General features: G+C 43.4%; 1 protein-coding gene across 2 annotated transcripts in view; it reads right to left on the bottom strand.

Moving 5' to 3' along the window:
• Serpine2 (serpin family E member 2) overlaps positions 1–15,872 on the bottom strand; it is a 57,559-nt gene that overhangs the window by 25,806 nt on the left and 15,881 nt on the right. For both annotated transcript variants that reach the window (XM_055616884.1, XM_055616883.1), the window contains exon 2: positions 362–642. In XM_055616884.1, coding sequence (XP_055472859.1) covers positions 362–620 — 259 coding nt within the window. In that variant the 5' untranslated portion in view covers positions 621–642. The remainder of the gene's footprint in view (positions 1–361; positions 643–15,872) is intronic.

The raw sequence follows: 15,872 nt of genomic DNA, 5'->3' as shown, positions 1-15,872 counted from the left end.
ATCACCACCAGTACAGGGCAGCTCTGCCACCAAAAGTGTCCCACACTGCCATGCTCTAGTGTGGACCTGTTTCATAAGGAATGCTCATAACACAAAAGATTTCCCCCAAGGGATGAGAAAACAGTAGTGCCAGTGGACAGAGGGAGCACAAAACCCAACAGCTACAGAACCAAAAGTGCAATACCTAACATCGGGCATGCCATCTTTCCTTTAGAAGGCCCTGGCTCTATGTTCCAGATGGCATGGCATGACTCCTCTTGGCTGTCCTGCTTTTCAGATTAAGCAGAGACCAAGCTATGTCCCTTCGCATGCAGGACGGCTGGCAAGGCCTCACGAATGAGGGAAGAGAGCACACACTCACCGTTCACGCTGTATCTCATCACTGTCGTGAGCTGCTTCTTTGTCCTGCCATCGGCCCCCAGCTGCAACATGCCCAGGATGGATGCGATCCCATGTGGGGAGACAACGATGTTTTCATGAGGCCGTGACTTAACGATCTGATTGAAAACCTGGATCCCTGTGTCAGAGCCTAGTTCCTCCAGCGACAGAGAGTTGAATTGGGAGTACACGGAGGGCAAAGTCACTGTGGTCAGGACGAAGAAGGGGAAATGCCAATTCATGATGCCTTCCAACAAGGACAGCCTATTTTAAAATAAAAAATCAGAAATAGATCACTCTTCTGTGAGCACAAAGGGGTGAGTACTCTGTACTCGACTAGACCTGAATTTTTGTGCTCATGATCACTGAATGCTGTGTTAAGTCAGCCTCTAAAGCATGGAGAAGGCTGGAGAGAAGTAAAACTTCCATCTGCTAGGTCCTTAGTATATACCAGACATTGGGCTACAACCATTATTTAATTCTTATGAACTGTCAATCATTTAAAGCATCATCTCCGAGGGTCTTCTGTGCGCCAAGCCACTTTATAAGTACTAGACAGACAACTGTAAAGCTTGTGGGTAAATCTGATGGGCATGACCCTGGCCTTCTCAATGTGTCCTTCTAGAGACATGGAGAAAAGAAGCCAGCAAACTATTAGGTAACTTCAGAGAAGACCAGAAGCCAGGATCATAAAGCAAAGCAATGTGGGTGAATGAGGGACCAGGGGAGGGAATCACAGGGAATGTCACCTCTGCGTTAGGAACATAGACGAGGACAACTGAAGATTAAAGAAAGAACCAGCCCTGCATGGATGAGGGAAGAGCATGTCAAGCAAAAAGACAGCAGTACAGAGGGAATGGGTCAGGTTGTCGAGATTTTCTTATAACCACACAGACTTTTACTGTACCACATACAACTTTTTTTTTTTTAAATTACAGGCCTGTTAATTAAAACAAATTTCAGTGGCAGCTTTAAAACTATAACAGGGCAGAACAATTGGTAAATCCATAAACCGTGCCTGTGGCATTGCTTACACTGAGAATTTCAATTACAGCCATTTGCTTTAAATATGCTTCGGTCCTTGATTGCCACTGACTGAGCTTTCTCTGGCTATGACAAGAGGTAGGAGTTTACACGCATTTATGGGAAAGCAAACACTTCCATTAAGTTAGAACTCAACAGCAGCACTTAGCAAAAACAAAGGCAGGATTTGTGATGTTACTAATTTGGTCCCTACTTTAGAAGCCTGAGGTCTCACTAGTCACAAATCTCCCAGGGAGCCAATCTGACCCCCTTGTCACCTGTGGAAGGTTACAGAGGGAAGCATTGAAAGAGACAGGTGACCTGGAGAGAGGAAATCCGTGGCCACACGGGAAAAGAATGAAGTGTAGGCAGGACTGGGCAAACTGTGTCTTCCTGACTACCCTTCCCTGTTTTGGGAACTTCCCACATCAGGTCATGCATGCATGACTGATGCTCAAAAACTACTTGTGGGACTGAGGCCCAGGGGTTATAAGCTCCAATTTCCAATTTTATTATTTTTCATTGCATCAAACTAGAGTTTACTGAATGTGGTTGAGGAAGTGCTTGTGTCCTGGGTGTCACAGTGAACTCCAAAATTTGCCCAAGAAAATGCCAGCATCCGTGTAAAGCAAGGAAGGTCAGCACAAATGGAATTCCCCACCTGGCTATCCATGTGCAATGAGAGCCACTGAGGACATACCATTTTAAAGCACATGTTGTGATGCTGTGATTTCCTTACACATTGTGAAATAGGTGACTTCAAAAAATTCAGAACATTTGGGGTTTCTCCAGAGCTTAGTTGTAAAATAATTGTGTAAACTCAGCCCGTCTAAATTCAAAATGTGTAAGTGACCTACATACACTCCCACGTGGCCATTTGCTGTGGTCAGTGGTGGCCCTTATTTTGACTCTGGCACCTTGGACTGCCTCTAATACCATGACAATTGCCCGAGTTTCCTGGAGCCTGTTGGACCTTTGGAGGACTTCCAAGTCCTGACCATGGGAGCTTTCCTCAGTCCTCCTACGAGTGAGCTCTGATTCTCCTCCTCTTTCTCCCTTAGGAAATGCATTTCTCCTTTGAAACTTAACACACCACAGAGTGATTGAAAATACAAAGATTGTGTAGAATCCATGTACCCATTGACCTCATCAATTTCAGCTAATGACTCCTCAGCAACTCTGCTGGGTGAGGGGATATTTGAATAAGTAGCTGGATTTGTACACTCAAAAGGCACAAAAGGACATCATGTTGTCTTGCCAATGGTAGCTGAAAGCTGGAGAGAGAGAGAGGAGGAGGACAAATGAAAGTAAAAACCTTAACAGCCCTAATATCTTGCATCAGCATGGACAGTCTCCCAAAGTTACTTTAGTTACCAGAATGTTGCTCAGTTATAATCCCTCATCCCCCCCACCCCACCCCTCCCACCCCCCCAAAAAAGAAAAAGGCAGTGTTTTTCCTGATTTCTTTGCCTGGGGAAGTTTTTGAGAGATGTCCATGTTCGGCTTCATAAAAGCACACTGGGCTGTCTCCAGGCTCTGTGGAACTTGGAATCAGGGCTATTTTTGATGGATGTTTTGGGCTAACTTCTGCTTGGCCAAATTCTCTCAAATATAAACTCACCTGGCTTGTACACACATCTAAGAATAAGCTCATGAGCATGAAGAACAGCTGTGGATCCATAAATCACTTCAGGCTTGAGTGAGTCCAAATAATGAAATATACTCATACCCCAATAGATAGTATTTTACATGAAGTAAGTGTGGCTGGTTTTAAAATGCTTTGTCTCTAGAACAAGCAGAATCCTGCAATCGGAAGAATATAACATCTCTTTCTTTTTTTCTTTTTTTAAGAAATCACTCTTCAAACTTTGGGATGAGAGAAAGAATAAGTGTTTGGCCCAAATGTATTGGGGAACGTAGATATACAGGTTCATAAATCTGTTCGAGTGTTTCAATTTCGTGAATAACGTTTTTTTTTTTTTTCAACAATAAAAAGCAATTCGCGTGCTTTAGGCCATCATTGAGGGAGATCATAAGCCTACCAATAAAGCTACCGCCACAGGCACAGCCTTCCAAATGTTGGCTTTCTCCAGCTCCAAGCCCTTTCAGTTTCCAGCGAGGGGAATGTTCCTGAAGTAATTGGGTACTGCTCTGAGCGCTGAGCATGGTTTAGCGTAGTAAATAATGGGCTGCTAGTTTTGCAAACGCCAAATTCAAAATGCATACTCAAAAATGTGTCACTTGCTGATGGCAGACGGGAGAGAAACACATGCCACAGACCCAATGGCTTCAACTGTCACTTTTACACGGGCAAAGCTGCAATTTCTGCTAATTTCACTGTCAGGCTTTCCACCTGATTGTTCCTGACACTCTTTTGGTCTTAAAAAGAAAAAAAAAAAATTCTCCATTGGTGGGCTTTGGAGACCATTCGCCTACAAGATTTCCCAGTTCTCCTCCTTCAGGGCTGTTTTCTATTGATGGCCCTGGCCTTCCCTTTGCTTTTCTATCGTTCGCTTAGTGACCATCAGAGCTTTCCCAGCTCTTCTGGATAGCATCTTACGCCTTTCCAGATTGCCTCCAATGGGTTCTTCACCCCCTTCTCTGAAGATATCATCCCTCTCTGCACCTCTCATTTGGCTTGTTTTCAAATTATCCCACCCGCTTCCTACTAGACAGGAAGCTCACAGAAAATAGAACCAGGGGCCTTTAGAGCCCTGGAGCCCACAGGGTCTATTTAGAGCCTTACCAACGGGTACACACTATATCAGAGGCAGAAAGCGAGGGCCTAATCCCACTGCTCAGGGTTTTGTGTTCCAAAAATACTTGAGGAAACTGAAATTCAGGAAAGAGCACACGCAAGTCTGGGTTTAGAGTTATTCACAGGAAATGTGGAAAAAAAAAGTGCTGGTGCTTTGGGCGTCAGTCTCACCACACATGTCCTGCTTCAGTGCCGACCCCCTGGGGGCTGGTCATGTGCAGCTCTGCAGCTCTCTCTGCCTCTCACCTGAGAAGCTCATGTCTATCACTAGTTTGCGCTGCATAAGGACTTGCAAACAGACCCCTAGAAGGGCTCATTGCCAACCGACTAAATAACAGAAAATGAAATAGCCCTGCAAACAGCGACATTTTTTTTCCTACTTAACAAACTATTTTTATATAAAATATACCTCATCTACAGCACAGACAAGATGATAAATGCCATGTCCACATGCTCTCTTCAATACTGCAAGTTGTATGTAAATGCTTTGGTGTGAATGGACCATGACACAAGTCTACAGGCTGTGAGTGAGACTTTACAGGTGTTTCTTATCTGCTCTGAGGGACCCAAGAGTGTCTAAAGAAAGGATATTAGTCTATCCGCCATCACTCACTAAAATATGTTGGAAGAGCTAACAATATAAGCTACATGTGTGTATGCCTACACACAAGTATACACACCGTATCATGGAAGATCCTGAATAGACATAAAATAAATAGAAAATGTAAGTCCATAGTATTCAACATTTAGCAATGAGAATGACCAACAATTTGTGGCTTGTCTTTTGCAAGTCAAAAATTACTCTGAAACAAATTATAGGCATCATATAACAGCATCCAGGATCATTCTAATATACATCCTAGGTAGGATATAAAGCCACAATATCCTTATCAACTAGCAAAAATCAGTAACTCTTCACTCTGCCAATTATCCAGTGTTCACACTGTCCTAATTGTATTCTGTCATATGTACCATTTTATTTGGTTCAAGATAGCCATGAGCTCCAGCAATTACAAGTTAATAGCGCTCCAGATTTTTCAGAAAAAAAAAAAAAAAAAAAAAAAAAAAAATATTTACTTATTTTTTTTAAAAAAAAAAAAAAAAAAAAAAAAAAAACTGTTAAGTTGCTTTATTTTTAACTTTGGTCCTGATACCCACTGGATAACTGCATTCCTCTGTCTCAGAGAAAGTTGGTAGAGTCAGACAGTATGGCCTGAAGAAGAGAAAGATTACTTCCTGGGAGGTTATTAACAACCCCTGATCAGCTCTACCGAGTCAGTTCTTCTGAAGACCATGTTGTAACGACACAGTATAGAGTATTAGGGTCGGGAGACTGGTTAATCGTTCTGCTTTTGTATCATGATCGTTGCACGGGCACGTTTTTGTTTGTTTGTTTGGCCTTTGGTTTTTCAAGACAGTATTTCTTTGTGTAAAGCTGGCTGTCCTGGACTTGTTTGTAGACCAGGCTGGCCTCGAACTCACAGAGCTCTGCCTGCATCTGCCTCCCTGAGTACTGGGATTACAGGTGTGGATCACTGCCCTGGCTACAAGTACCCTTTTTTTATAAGGGGGTCCAACATGGTAGGTGCTGTAATAACTAAGATAACTAAGTTCCCTTCGTTCACTAGTAGGAATACAGATAAAAAAAAGAGGTTTTCTACCTCTTTTTTTCTATCTCAGGTAGCTGACTACCCTGCAATTCAGTGTGTGTGTGTGTGGGGGGGGGGTAAATTTGGGACAAACATGCAGAACAGTCCTCAATTTTAGATGACTTTGTTATACAATTCTGGGTTTACCAGAGTTTTCTGTTTTGTTTTCTTGTCATTAAAAATTCATGTTCTTAAAACAACATCTTCCAGGGGCTTGATCCACTGTAAATATTAATCTTGTTAAGACGCAAAACAAGTCACTTCAAGTTGATTCTTGAAACATTCAATTTAATTGTGTAGTGTCCTCGGCTTCCTTGTCTTCTGATTTGACAAGATGTCCCTAGGTTCATCTGTACATTCCTGTACCACATACAGCCAGTTACTTCTCTGGCTCCTTTTAGAGTAAAACAGTATTGAAAGATCACATCTGAATGGCCCCATCTCATAAATCCTAAGAAAACTGCAGCAATACTGGGAGACAGAGACAATGAAGAGTCCACGTTTATTTATGTCATTCTCTAGGGTGTATCTAAGTCCTGAAAGGCAGACCGCTTGCGCATAAATTGGCTTGTCTCCCACGGCTAAGAAAGCCATAGGAGGTCATTGGATGAAGCCAGGCTGGGGAATCAGCTGATATTAAAAATTGGTGAACTGATCAAAGTATACCACTGATGGGTAGAATCAATGAGTCTCTTTAACTGTGCCGGTTACAGCAACGCCAGGTGCCTGGACTGAGCAGCTGACAGTCCTGAAGGTGTCCCGCCTCTCTGCCCTCCATTTCTCTCCATAATGTCTTCTCAGTCCGACAAACAGCCTACCGTGAAGGCTCTGGGATTCTTCTGTTTCTAGCATGTTGCTTCCTCAAACCTACACGCTCCCTTATTGATTTGCCCTTATACCCACTCTTCCTTGGTTGATTTAACATAAGAAATAGAGTTGGGTGACGTATTTTTAAATGAGGTATAAAAAAAGAATAGAGTTGTTGATAATGGTGGGTTGATGGAGGGGGTGTATCTTTTCCCCTCCCTACTGAAAAGAAACAATCATATTGGGAAGATATGCCTTTCAGTATGTGGATATGTGGATTTAGGCCATTAAATCTCTAATGCTTTAGATGGTGAGGTCCGCAGTAACTAAGAGAGGACTCTAGTACTACAGCGACACAGACCAGTGACTCACAGTCTTTAACGAACAGTAAAACAACTTTGTTTCATAAGAAGAAAATAAAAAAAATAAAGTAAAAAAAAAAAAAGTGTAATAGATGCCATATTTTGGGAGATACAAAATAATCATAGATTCACGAATACCTTAATAAAAAAGCTTTACATTTCAATTATTTGTGTGAGAAGGGTGTGCACGACAAGCTAGTGGAGATCAGAGGGCGATTTGCAAGAATCAGTTTTTTCCTTCTGCCATGTGGTTCTGTTGGACTTAGGTCCTCATACTTGGTGACAAGTGCCTGGCTGAGCCTAAAACACATTTGTTTGTTTGTTTGTTTTGCCCCCTGCCCCATCTCCTACTGAGACATTGTTTATTTAGTCTATACTCAAAGCCAGACGTTGAACATAACTTCACTGGTCCTTTGAAATAATACTGATGCTGTCTATAGGTCTGCTATCCACTGATGAGAAACCAGTGCTCTTTAAGTTGATCCTGACAAACTATGAAGGCCAAGGGCTTTAAGAAAAAATTGATTTAAAAATATTTCTGAAATAAAGATGTATTCTTAAAAAAAAAAAAAAGCATTTACCAGTTAAACAGCAAACTCCATCAACCAACTGAAGAGAATAAAAGAAGATCTGGGTCCAAAACTGATTATTTCTAGAAGCAAAATCATTGCAATAAATAGCTATACTGGCAATTTTAATTGCAACCTGCATCTCCGATGGAAGCAGCACTGTGGGTAGCCTTTTAGCAGCTCTGCACACTTGCCCTCTAGCTTTTGTGAGCTGTTGCTAACTGTTTGCACCTGCTACCTTTGGACAACTGCCAGGGGGAAGCAAAGCCCACTTTTCTTAGTGGGCCTTAAGTGTTTACAGACACCATTTCCTCCCAGAAGGCTAATAGCCATTGACTCCTGGTCTCGCTGTAAATGACTCCAAAATGCCCATGAGCTCTGTAGTGGGACTTGGCCCTGAAACCATCTCTTGCTTAGCTTCTTCCTTTTCTAGTACCTTCTTGTCCCATTTGGCTTCTGGGGTTGCCTGGCAGGGTTTTTTTAATTTTTATTTTTTTATTTTTTTCAACCAAACCATCTTGTTGCTTCTGGGAGAACATGACCTGGGAGAACTATCACTGAGTGATAGTTAATGGCATCCACCCAACCGTGTCACTCACTGTGAAGAAAACTAAGTAGTAATATATCAGCAGTAATTGATTCTGTTTATTTTTGTTGTTGAGACACTTTTGCTTAACAGCCGAGGCTAGATTCAAAATGCTCAATCCTGAGGCTCAGCCTTCCTAATGTTGGAAGAGACATACTTCAACTAACAACAAAAACTATTCATGAGATATCAGCTGTGCAAAAATTATACTTACATGCAAAAAGACTAATGAGCATTATACTGAGTTAGCATTATTCAACTGTTTTGATGACAATTTTACTCTGCATGCTGTTGAGTATTTTGAAAAGTTTCAGGAAAGAAACAGGATCTTTTAAAATACAGGATCTTTTTTTCTGTTTATAAAGGCATGCATGACAGGAGCTTGGATTTCAGCTGAATGGTGAAAGCTGGGTGGAAAGAGAGCATAGAAAGCTGCAGAGCACAGGGACAGTAAGTCAGAAGACCATGAAAACTGTAATAACGTGTTATCTACAGGAACGAGAAATGTGGGGCACATAACACAGCCAGCCTCTTTCTCATCCACTAAGGTGAATGCTCACACAGGCTGCTCATGTTCTTCTGTCAATAAACAGTGGCTCTGCTCTGATGAGCAGCTTGATCTATCTGCCTCTCTATCCCCACATCAGACATTTAAAGACAGAGATGATTATTTATTAATATCTTATGCCATGTATTTAGTACAGTGCCTAGATTATAGAAGGAATTCAATACATGCTTATGAAACAAATTGTAATTCAATAGAAGTTAACTGTTCCATTCCTATTTTATGTGACAGCAGCAATTAAATTCTTCTCCCCAGTTCTAACTTGCTTAAAATCTATAGAACACACTCTTAAAGTACTTGAGAATAACAGCCATCATTAACTGGATACAGACTGCTATGGTCTGAATGTTCGTATCCTCCCAAAATTCACTTATCGAAGCTCCTGCAATGTGATGTCATTGGGAGTTGGTTCTTGATAGGCATGGTAGTGCACACCTTTAGTCCCAGCACTCCCGGGAGAGACATCTCTCTAATGAATTCAAGGCCAGTCTCATGTACATGGTGAGTTCCAGGTCAGCCAAGGATATACAGTGAGATAATCATTATTATTATTAAAAAGATTATATCTTTGAGAGATGATTAGAGCTTGAGAGTAGAGTTTCACAAATATTAGTACCATTATAAAGGAGACCTCAGAGATAGCTAATTCTGCTTGACATACGAGGACACAGCTAGAAGGTACCTTCCACAAACCAAAAGCAAGCCCTTACTAGCCACTCTATATGCCAGTGTCTTCATCTTAGACTTCCCCTGACTCTAGAACTGTAAGAAACAAATTCCTGTTGTTTATAAGCTCTCCTGTTATTGGCATTTAATTACAGCAGATTAAACATACAAGACAGCCACTAAGTGCCAGACACAGTACTCTGTATTGAAAATGCAATTTAATCCTCCACATAGGAAGTAGGAATTAGTTGTCCTGAGTACCAAATGGTGGAAACTGGGGATCAGAAAAAAACAAAACAAAACAAAACAAAACAAAAAACCTGAATGCCATGACTAGAGTACACAGCTCATACTCGGTAAAGAGATCTGAGGTGGAAAACCTGTGCTCTTGGCTACACTGCTTCCTTTGGTGCAGTTTAAAGGCCGATGGAGGAAAAGATGAAGAAACACTGTGTTCCTCTACCTGAGCCTAACTCAGCAAACACTTGGAGCAAACAAGTGACCACAGCTCTCAAGAGTGCCAACCTGAACATAATGTTTGTTACTCTAGAGCGGTGGCCTCCATCCAGGGTGGGGGTGACTCTGTCCGTAGGGGGTATTTGGGAACACTCTGTTGTCACACTTGGGTAAGTGGGTAGAGAGCAGGGATACAGCTCCTTAGAGATATAGGTGTCTCAGGGCATGGGGCAGCTCCTCGCGCCTCAGGATTCCAAAAGAACTGGATGCTCTGATGCACAGAACACACATTCCCCCTCTGCCCAGGTCACTGCACGGTGCCACTGGCTTCCCGTCACCTAGAGTCACAGCAGAAGCCATGACAGCGCTGACAACCAGGTTACATCACGACTCTCTCTGGAATTTCTAACTTGCAACTGGAAGAGGAAGAGAATCCAGCCAATTACTTCTGAGCATCCTAGAAGGGAAGGCATCTTAGGACCTTATTGCAGCTTAAGCCTGACCGCTCACCCTATCCATCCAGTGTGTCAGCTTCAGTTTGCCGAGGCCTGTGGAGGAGCTCTGAGGCTGCAAGCAGGGGCAGAGGCGTCCTAATGAGCTTCTGCTTCCAGCCAGAAGCACCGGGAGGTGGTAAGACCAGGGCGAGTCACTGGGCAGTTATTTCCGAAGAGCAGCAGCAGGGAGCCAACTGGTACCACTTCTTCTGCCCTTACTCTGTCCTCCTGCCCACCAACTGTCAGTTCTCTCCCCATGGCTGCCTGTTTTCACTAAACCAAAGCGACTCTCATCATTCAAGTTCGGGAATCGGAACTGCCAAGCACGGAGAGAAGGAGAGAAGAACCTGAGCATCCACACATACCCTACGCTCTGTTCCCCACCTCGGGACTTAGTTCCTGGTGCTTTCTGAACCACCTCTATCCAGTACCTGCTGAGCCCCACACCCTACTTCCCTCCCTCCTTATCTGAGGGGACCTGTCGGGCTAGCCAGCAAAGGCAGTCTACTTGGCCAGTAGGTTCTGAATTAGGTCTCAAGATGACCTCGTGCCAAATTATGCTAAAAAGTGAAGGGTTTTTTTTTTCTGGGGGGGGGTGTCCATCACAGAGAGGAATGGAGAAGGAGAGACCAGTGCGTGGCTAGGTTACAGCTGAGCCCTGCAGAGCATAGGGATACTTTTACTGGGCCCTGAGGCACAGCTCTGACGGCACTAATAGAGGATGTGGGCTTTAATCAGTCAGGAACAAGAAGGCCCTCGTGCTCCTATTTCAGTCTGTGGGGGTAGTGGGCAAGGAAACTGACATTCTTCAGAGAGGAACTCAGACTGCTAGGGCTCAGTTCCACAGCTAAAGCCTCCTGGCTTCCCTAAAGTCAGGTAGAAATAAGAATTTTTTGGATATTAAGCACAGCCATCTACATCTCTATTCTATATATACTAAGGTAGTTGGGGGAGGTTCCCTCAGTGCTGAGCTGCCTGGGGTGAGCACTCTTTATTAGCATGTGATAACGGCGCTAATGAGGCGCCGTTGCTGCTTCAACATGCATACCAAATCGCTGCTCAAGTGGGGAAAATTAGCATCTCCCCTCGTTGTTCTCAACCCATGTGGTCTGGACCCTTGGACATCTTCGTTACAGACACTTGTGCTTTCCGGAAACGTATAAGGGTAGGGAGAGGAGTGGCGTGGCCTCCTCGGGGAGGAGGCGGGGGCCACTGGTGGCCGCGAAAAGGTCCCTTTCCCCTGACGATCAGGAACTGCACGGTCCAGTCTGTCAGTAGAAATGAGGCCGGGATGGGCAGCATTTAGAAACAGACTTTAACCAAACCATCATGTTACTGAGGCAATACTTGAATTCATTCTTACCTATCCTTGGCACTGTGCTATACTGGTACTGTGCTGAAAGCAAGTAGGTTGTACAGCAAAGGAAGCCAAGGCAAAACTCACGCAGAGAAGGGGGCGTGGCAGTCGGAGGAAAGCCCCGCCCTCCTAAACTGAGACTGGAGAATGAGCTGCTTGGGGCACGGGAGAGGTTGGAAAGTCATCCATTTAAGACGGCCAGAGGGTAAAATGCCTTCCATGGTTTAGGAAGTTTTTGTTTCTTCTCGTTTCGTGCCGTCATCATTTCTCTGTCTTTACTAGGGACAGGCGACCCTGGGGCAGAAACCCTGCTGAACAGGCAGTTCCCAGGCAGCACACCCCAGAGCCCAAAGCAGAGGGGAGCTGAAAGAACCTCTCATCCTGGTGTCCACCTTCCTGTAGCGCCCTTTCACGGTCATCTGCCATTGCACATTGTAAGCAGGAGGACCCAGAATCCCAGTCTTCCTCAGAGTCCACACTAAAACTATCCATTATCAATAAAAGATAAAACTGATAAACTGAAAAATTAATCAATATCAAAAACTTTTGTTCTGGAAAAAAAAAAAAAAAGATCCTGTAAAGATGCTGGGAGGTAGCTCGGCTGCGAAAACATAAGGACCTGAGTTGGCTCCCTAGCTTCCCATAAAAAGCTGGGTATGATGGCGTGGGCTTGTAATCATACTGTGTTTGTTGGCCCCCCAGTTAGCCTAGCCCATGTAGTGAGCCCCAGACCAGTAAAATACAAGCTCCTGAGGAATGACACCTGCGGTTGACCTCTGGCCTACACATACACACAGACCTATCTGTAAAAAGAATAATAATAATTAAAAAAAAAAAAAAAAAAAAACAGGAGAAAACTGATATAATATGGATGAGGTTCGTAGATGGCACATATCAATGCCAGTTTGCTGGTTACACTGTTGCTCTGTTGTTATGCAAAGTATCAGTTTTGCATATACCTGGTAAAGGTTTATGAGATATGGTAGTAATTAGGGAACAATGTGTCTTGGGTTCACAGGCTAGCTCTTTTTTTTTTTTTTTAATAAAATTAAGTTTTATTTTTATTTTATATGTATGGATGTTTTGCCTGCATACATATCTGTGCTCTCCTTGGATGTCTGGTTCCCACAGAGGCCAAAAGAAGGCATCGGATGCTCTGGACCTGGAGTTACGGGTGGTTATGAGCTGCTATGTCAGTGCTGGGAATAAAACCCACATTCTCTGGAAGAACAGCCTATACACTTAACTACTGGGCCATCTCTCCAGCGTAGGCCAGTCCTCAAGGCCTATAATGAAAGCTGGCTTCGGCCAGCACTACTGTTTATCACCACGACCACCACAGAGACGATTCATTCTCCGAGGTGTCTCCACAGCAGACCACCTTACCCTGAACTACAAAACACTCACACTGGGATTCCTGAGAACAAAAAGGAAGTTACTCTATTTGCTGTTGTCTTACTTTTCCATCGCGGATACATTTCCTATACTTCTTCAATGCAAGAGGGTTTCAAAAGTTCAGGGTGTGACATTATAAGAACTTTGAATTTGGGCACGAACCTCTAGGATGATAACATGAGGGCCTTTGTCCTTCCTGGGGCGGCACCATGCTGTGCTGCTCCATCTACCACAGTCCCCATGACAGGGTTAGAAATGACCCCTGGTACCTGGTCAGCTTGGGAAACGGGCATCAGGATCTGGCAATTTTCCTTGTGTTTTTTTCCAAGGCTGCCAAGCACATGAATACGAAGTGTTTTCCTACCAGCCTGAAACTGAAATAGTGTGCTATTAGGCTCAAGCGATTTTTGAAGGTTTTAGTGACGGTTTTAGACAAACCCAGTCTGAGTGGTCACGAGATTTAATGGCAGACGTCTGGATTTTAAGATGACTCTCAGAACTGTTTTGTATGTTTAGATGGGTGGAATAACACGAAACAGGAAATGCTTGATTACTATCCAAAGAGAACACTTACAAATAATGTGGAACCACATTAAAAAGCCTCTTAGGGTGACCCCAGAAGAACAAGCAATCTGGGAGAAAAGGCTCTAAGTGTTTGTGAGGCAGACCCCAAAACAATGTTCCTGTATATAGATATTCCCTTAGCAATTTTCACGGAAGTTCCAGGAAGGGAGAGGGGCTAGTCCTACCCGCTAAACTTGCTATTTGCCAGATCTTAATAGGAGGCACCACCCACCATCTTCTCCCCACTAAAGGATCCAAGCCAAAAGTCTGGGTATTTTTTTCCCCCATATCCTATTAGAATCATCAACAAATTCATTCTCCCACTGTAATACATCTCAAATATCCTCTCTATCTCCTTGTCCCCAGTCTTAGCCACCAGCTTCTCTGGAAGAGAGCACTGGCTCCCATACCCAAGTCACCAAGCACACTGCTCTGGCTATGGAGAAGGAAAGCAGTCCATGGCCTTTTGCACAGGATCTGCACCAGACTCTCCAATGGCTTTCCAACACCCCTGCTAGCAACTGCAGGCCTGTCTAGAGGCCTGTGTCTTTCTCCAGATAAACTGAACCTGCAAGTCAGTTTTCAGCATCAGTTTTCCATGTTAACGTTCTTCCCAAGCGAAACATTTATCTTCTTGTTTCCTCCTGGTTCCTTTATCTGCCCTGTCCATCACTGTAGCCTAGCATCCAGGATGGCACATGGATACCCAGGTATCCAATATACAAACAAGGCATTAAAGAAACAGTGAGGCCTCTAAAGACCAATTTCGTTCAGTGGTACTCAAGGACCATTTCATACAGTCTGACATATTTGAAAAGTGCTTGGCAATCTGCACATGCTAGGCTGGATGATTCTTGGCTGTAAGGGGCTGTGGATTGTACACTGTTAAGGAGCATCTCTAGGCTTTACTCAAGTGATGCTCGTTGCATCCCCCCAACCATGTAGCTGTGATAACTACATTCCTAGACACATAGGCATCCCTGGAAGAGGGAGGGAGGATTGGCAATCACTACTATAAAGTTTAGAAATAAATGCATAACATTTCCATTCTGGGCACAAAACGCCTACTTCAAACATTGGCATTGTTTGAATCAGAATAATGATGGGTTTTAGTACAATGTGGCTGAACGACCATCCATACCATTACTTATTTCGGTAGGAGCATTTGTCATAACCCCGTAGGTGATGTGTGTGCACAACCATGGAAGGGTAGGTTAGTCCATCCCAACAGCCTCACCTTGCTTTCTGCATCTCTGTTCTGGGTGGTCCCTGAAGTGAGATGGTGCCCACACAGGAAGGTGTGGGGCAGGACTCAGAATGAGTCGTACTTCTTTATATCCCATCTGACTTTTATTGTGTGTTTGGCACATTTTTTTTTTAAAAAAAGGAGAAAATGACTAACACCTTAGAGTGTCGAGTTCTTGTTGAAAGTAACATATCACAGCTAATCATTCTCCTTTCTATGGTGGTGCAAAACCTAGGTAGGTATGAAACATGAAGGACCAAGTCTCTATTGACACAGCTCCCCATCCAGCCCACTCTAAAGGGCACCATTGAGCCCACAGCCACTTCTTCTGGAATGCAAAATGACTTCCTGGTTTCACCTGCCACCCTGCAACAATATTTTCAATTATTGGTTAAATTGCAAACACCCCAAGAGTCTTTTAAATCAATCTCACATATATAAAATAGTCAATTGAGCTCTGAGCAATTCCCAGTTGTAAAAATAGAGCCATACTAAAGGAATTTTTTTTTTCTGCAGCTAATTGAAAATACCGCACATATAATGAATGATTTAAAGCACCCAGGAGGAATTTTAATTTGCATTCCCTATGTTAAATGTACAATCAAATGCTGTCTTAAAGTGCTCTACACATTTAATTCAATATAGCTTGTCTCGAGTCCCAGCCACACTCCTAAATTTTAGCACTGTGAATTAATGATTGGAGATTTTTAAGGCTCCAAGTGACTTTTTAAAACAATGGCTTGAAAAGGGCTCTTTTTCTTGAGAAAACAAACATTTCATAGATATGACAGGTTCAAATCTGTGAGACCCAGAGAAGAAAGCTGAAAATGGCACCAGGATGGATGCCTGACAGGAGGAAGGTACCGGATATAAGAATATCCTCACCAAGAAGGGAAAACTGAGTTCTCAAGAGTGCCCAGAGCTATATGATTCAAGATACAAAAGCCTGGTGTGTGTGTGTGTGTGTGTGTGTGTGTGTGTGTGTGTGTGTGTGTGT

The sequence above is a fragment of the Psammomys obesus genome, unplaced genomic scaffold (assembly GCF_907164565.1).
Source record: "Psammomys obesus unplaced genomic scaffold, mPsaObe1.curated_primary_1811, whole genome shotgun sequence".
Lineage (NCBI taxonomy): Eukaryota > Metazoa > Chordata > Mammalia > Rodentia > Muridae > Psammomys > Psammomys obesus.
The sequence above is the reverse complement of the archived record's forward strand: the minus strand, read 5'-3'. Positions and strand labels throughout refer to the sequence as shown.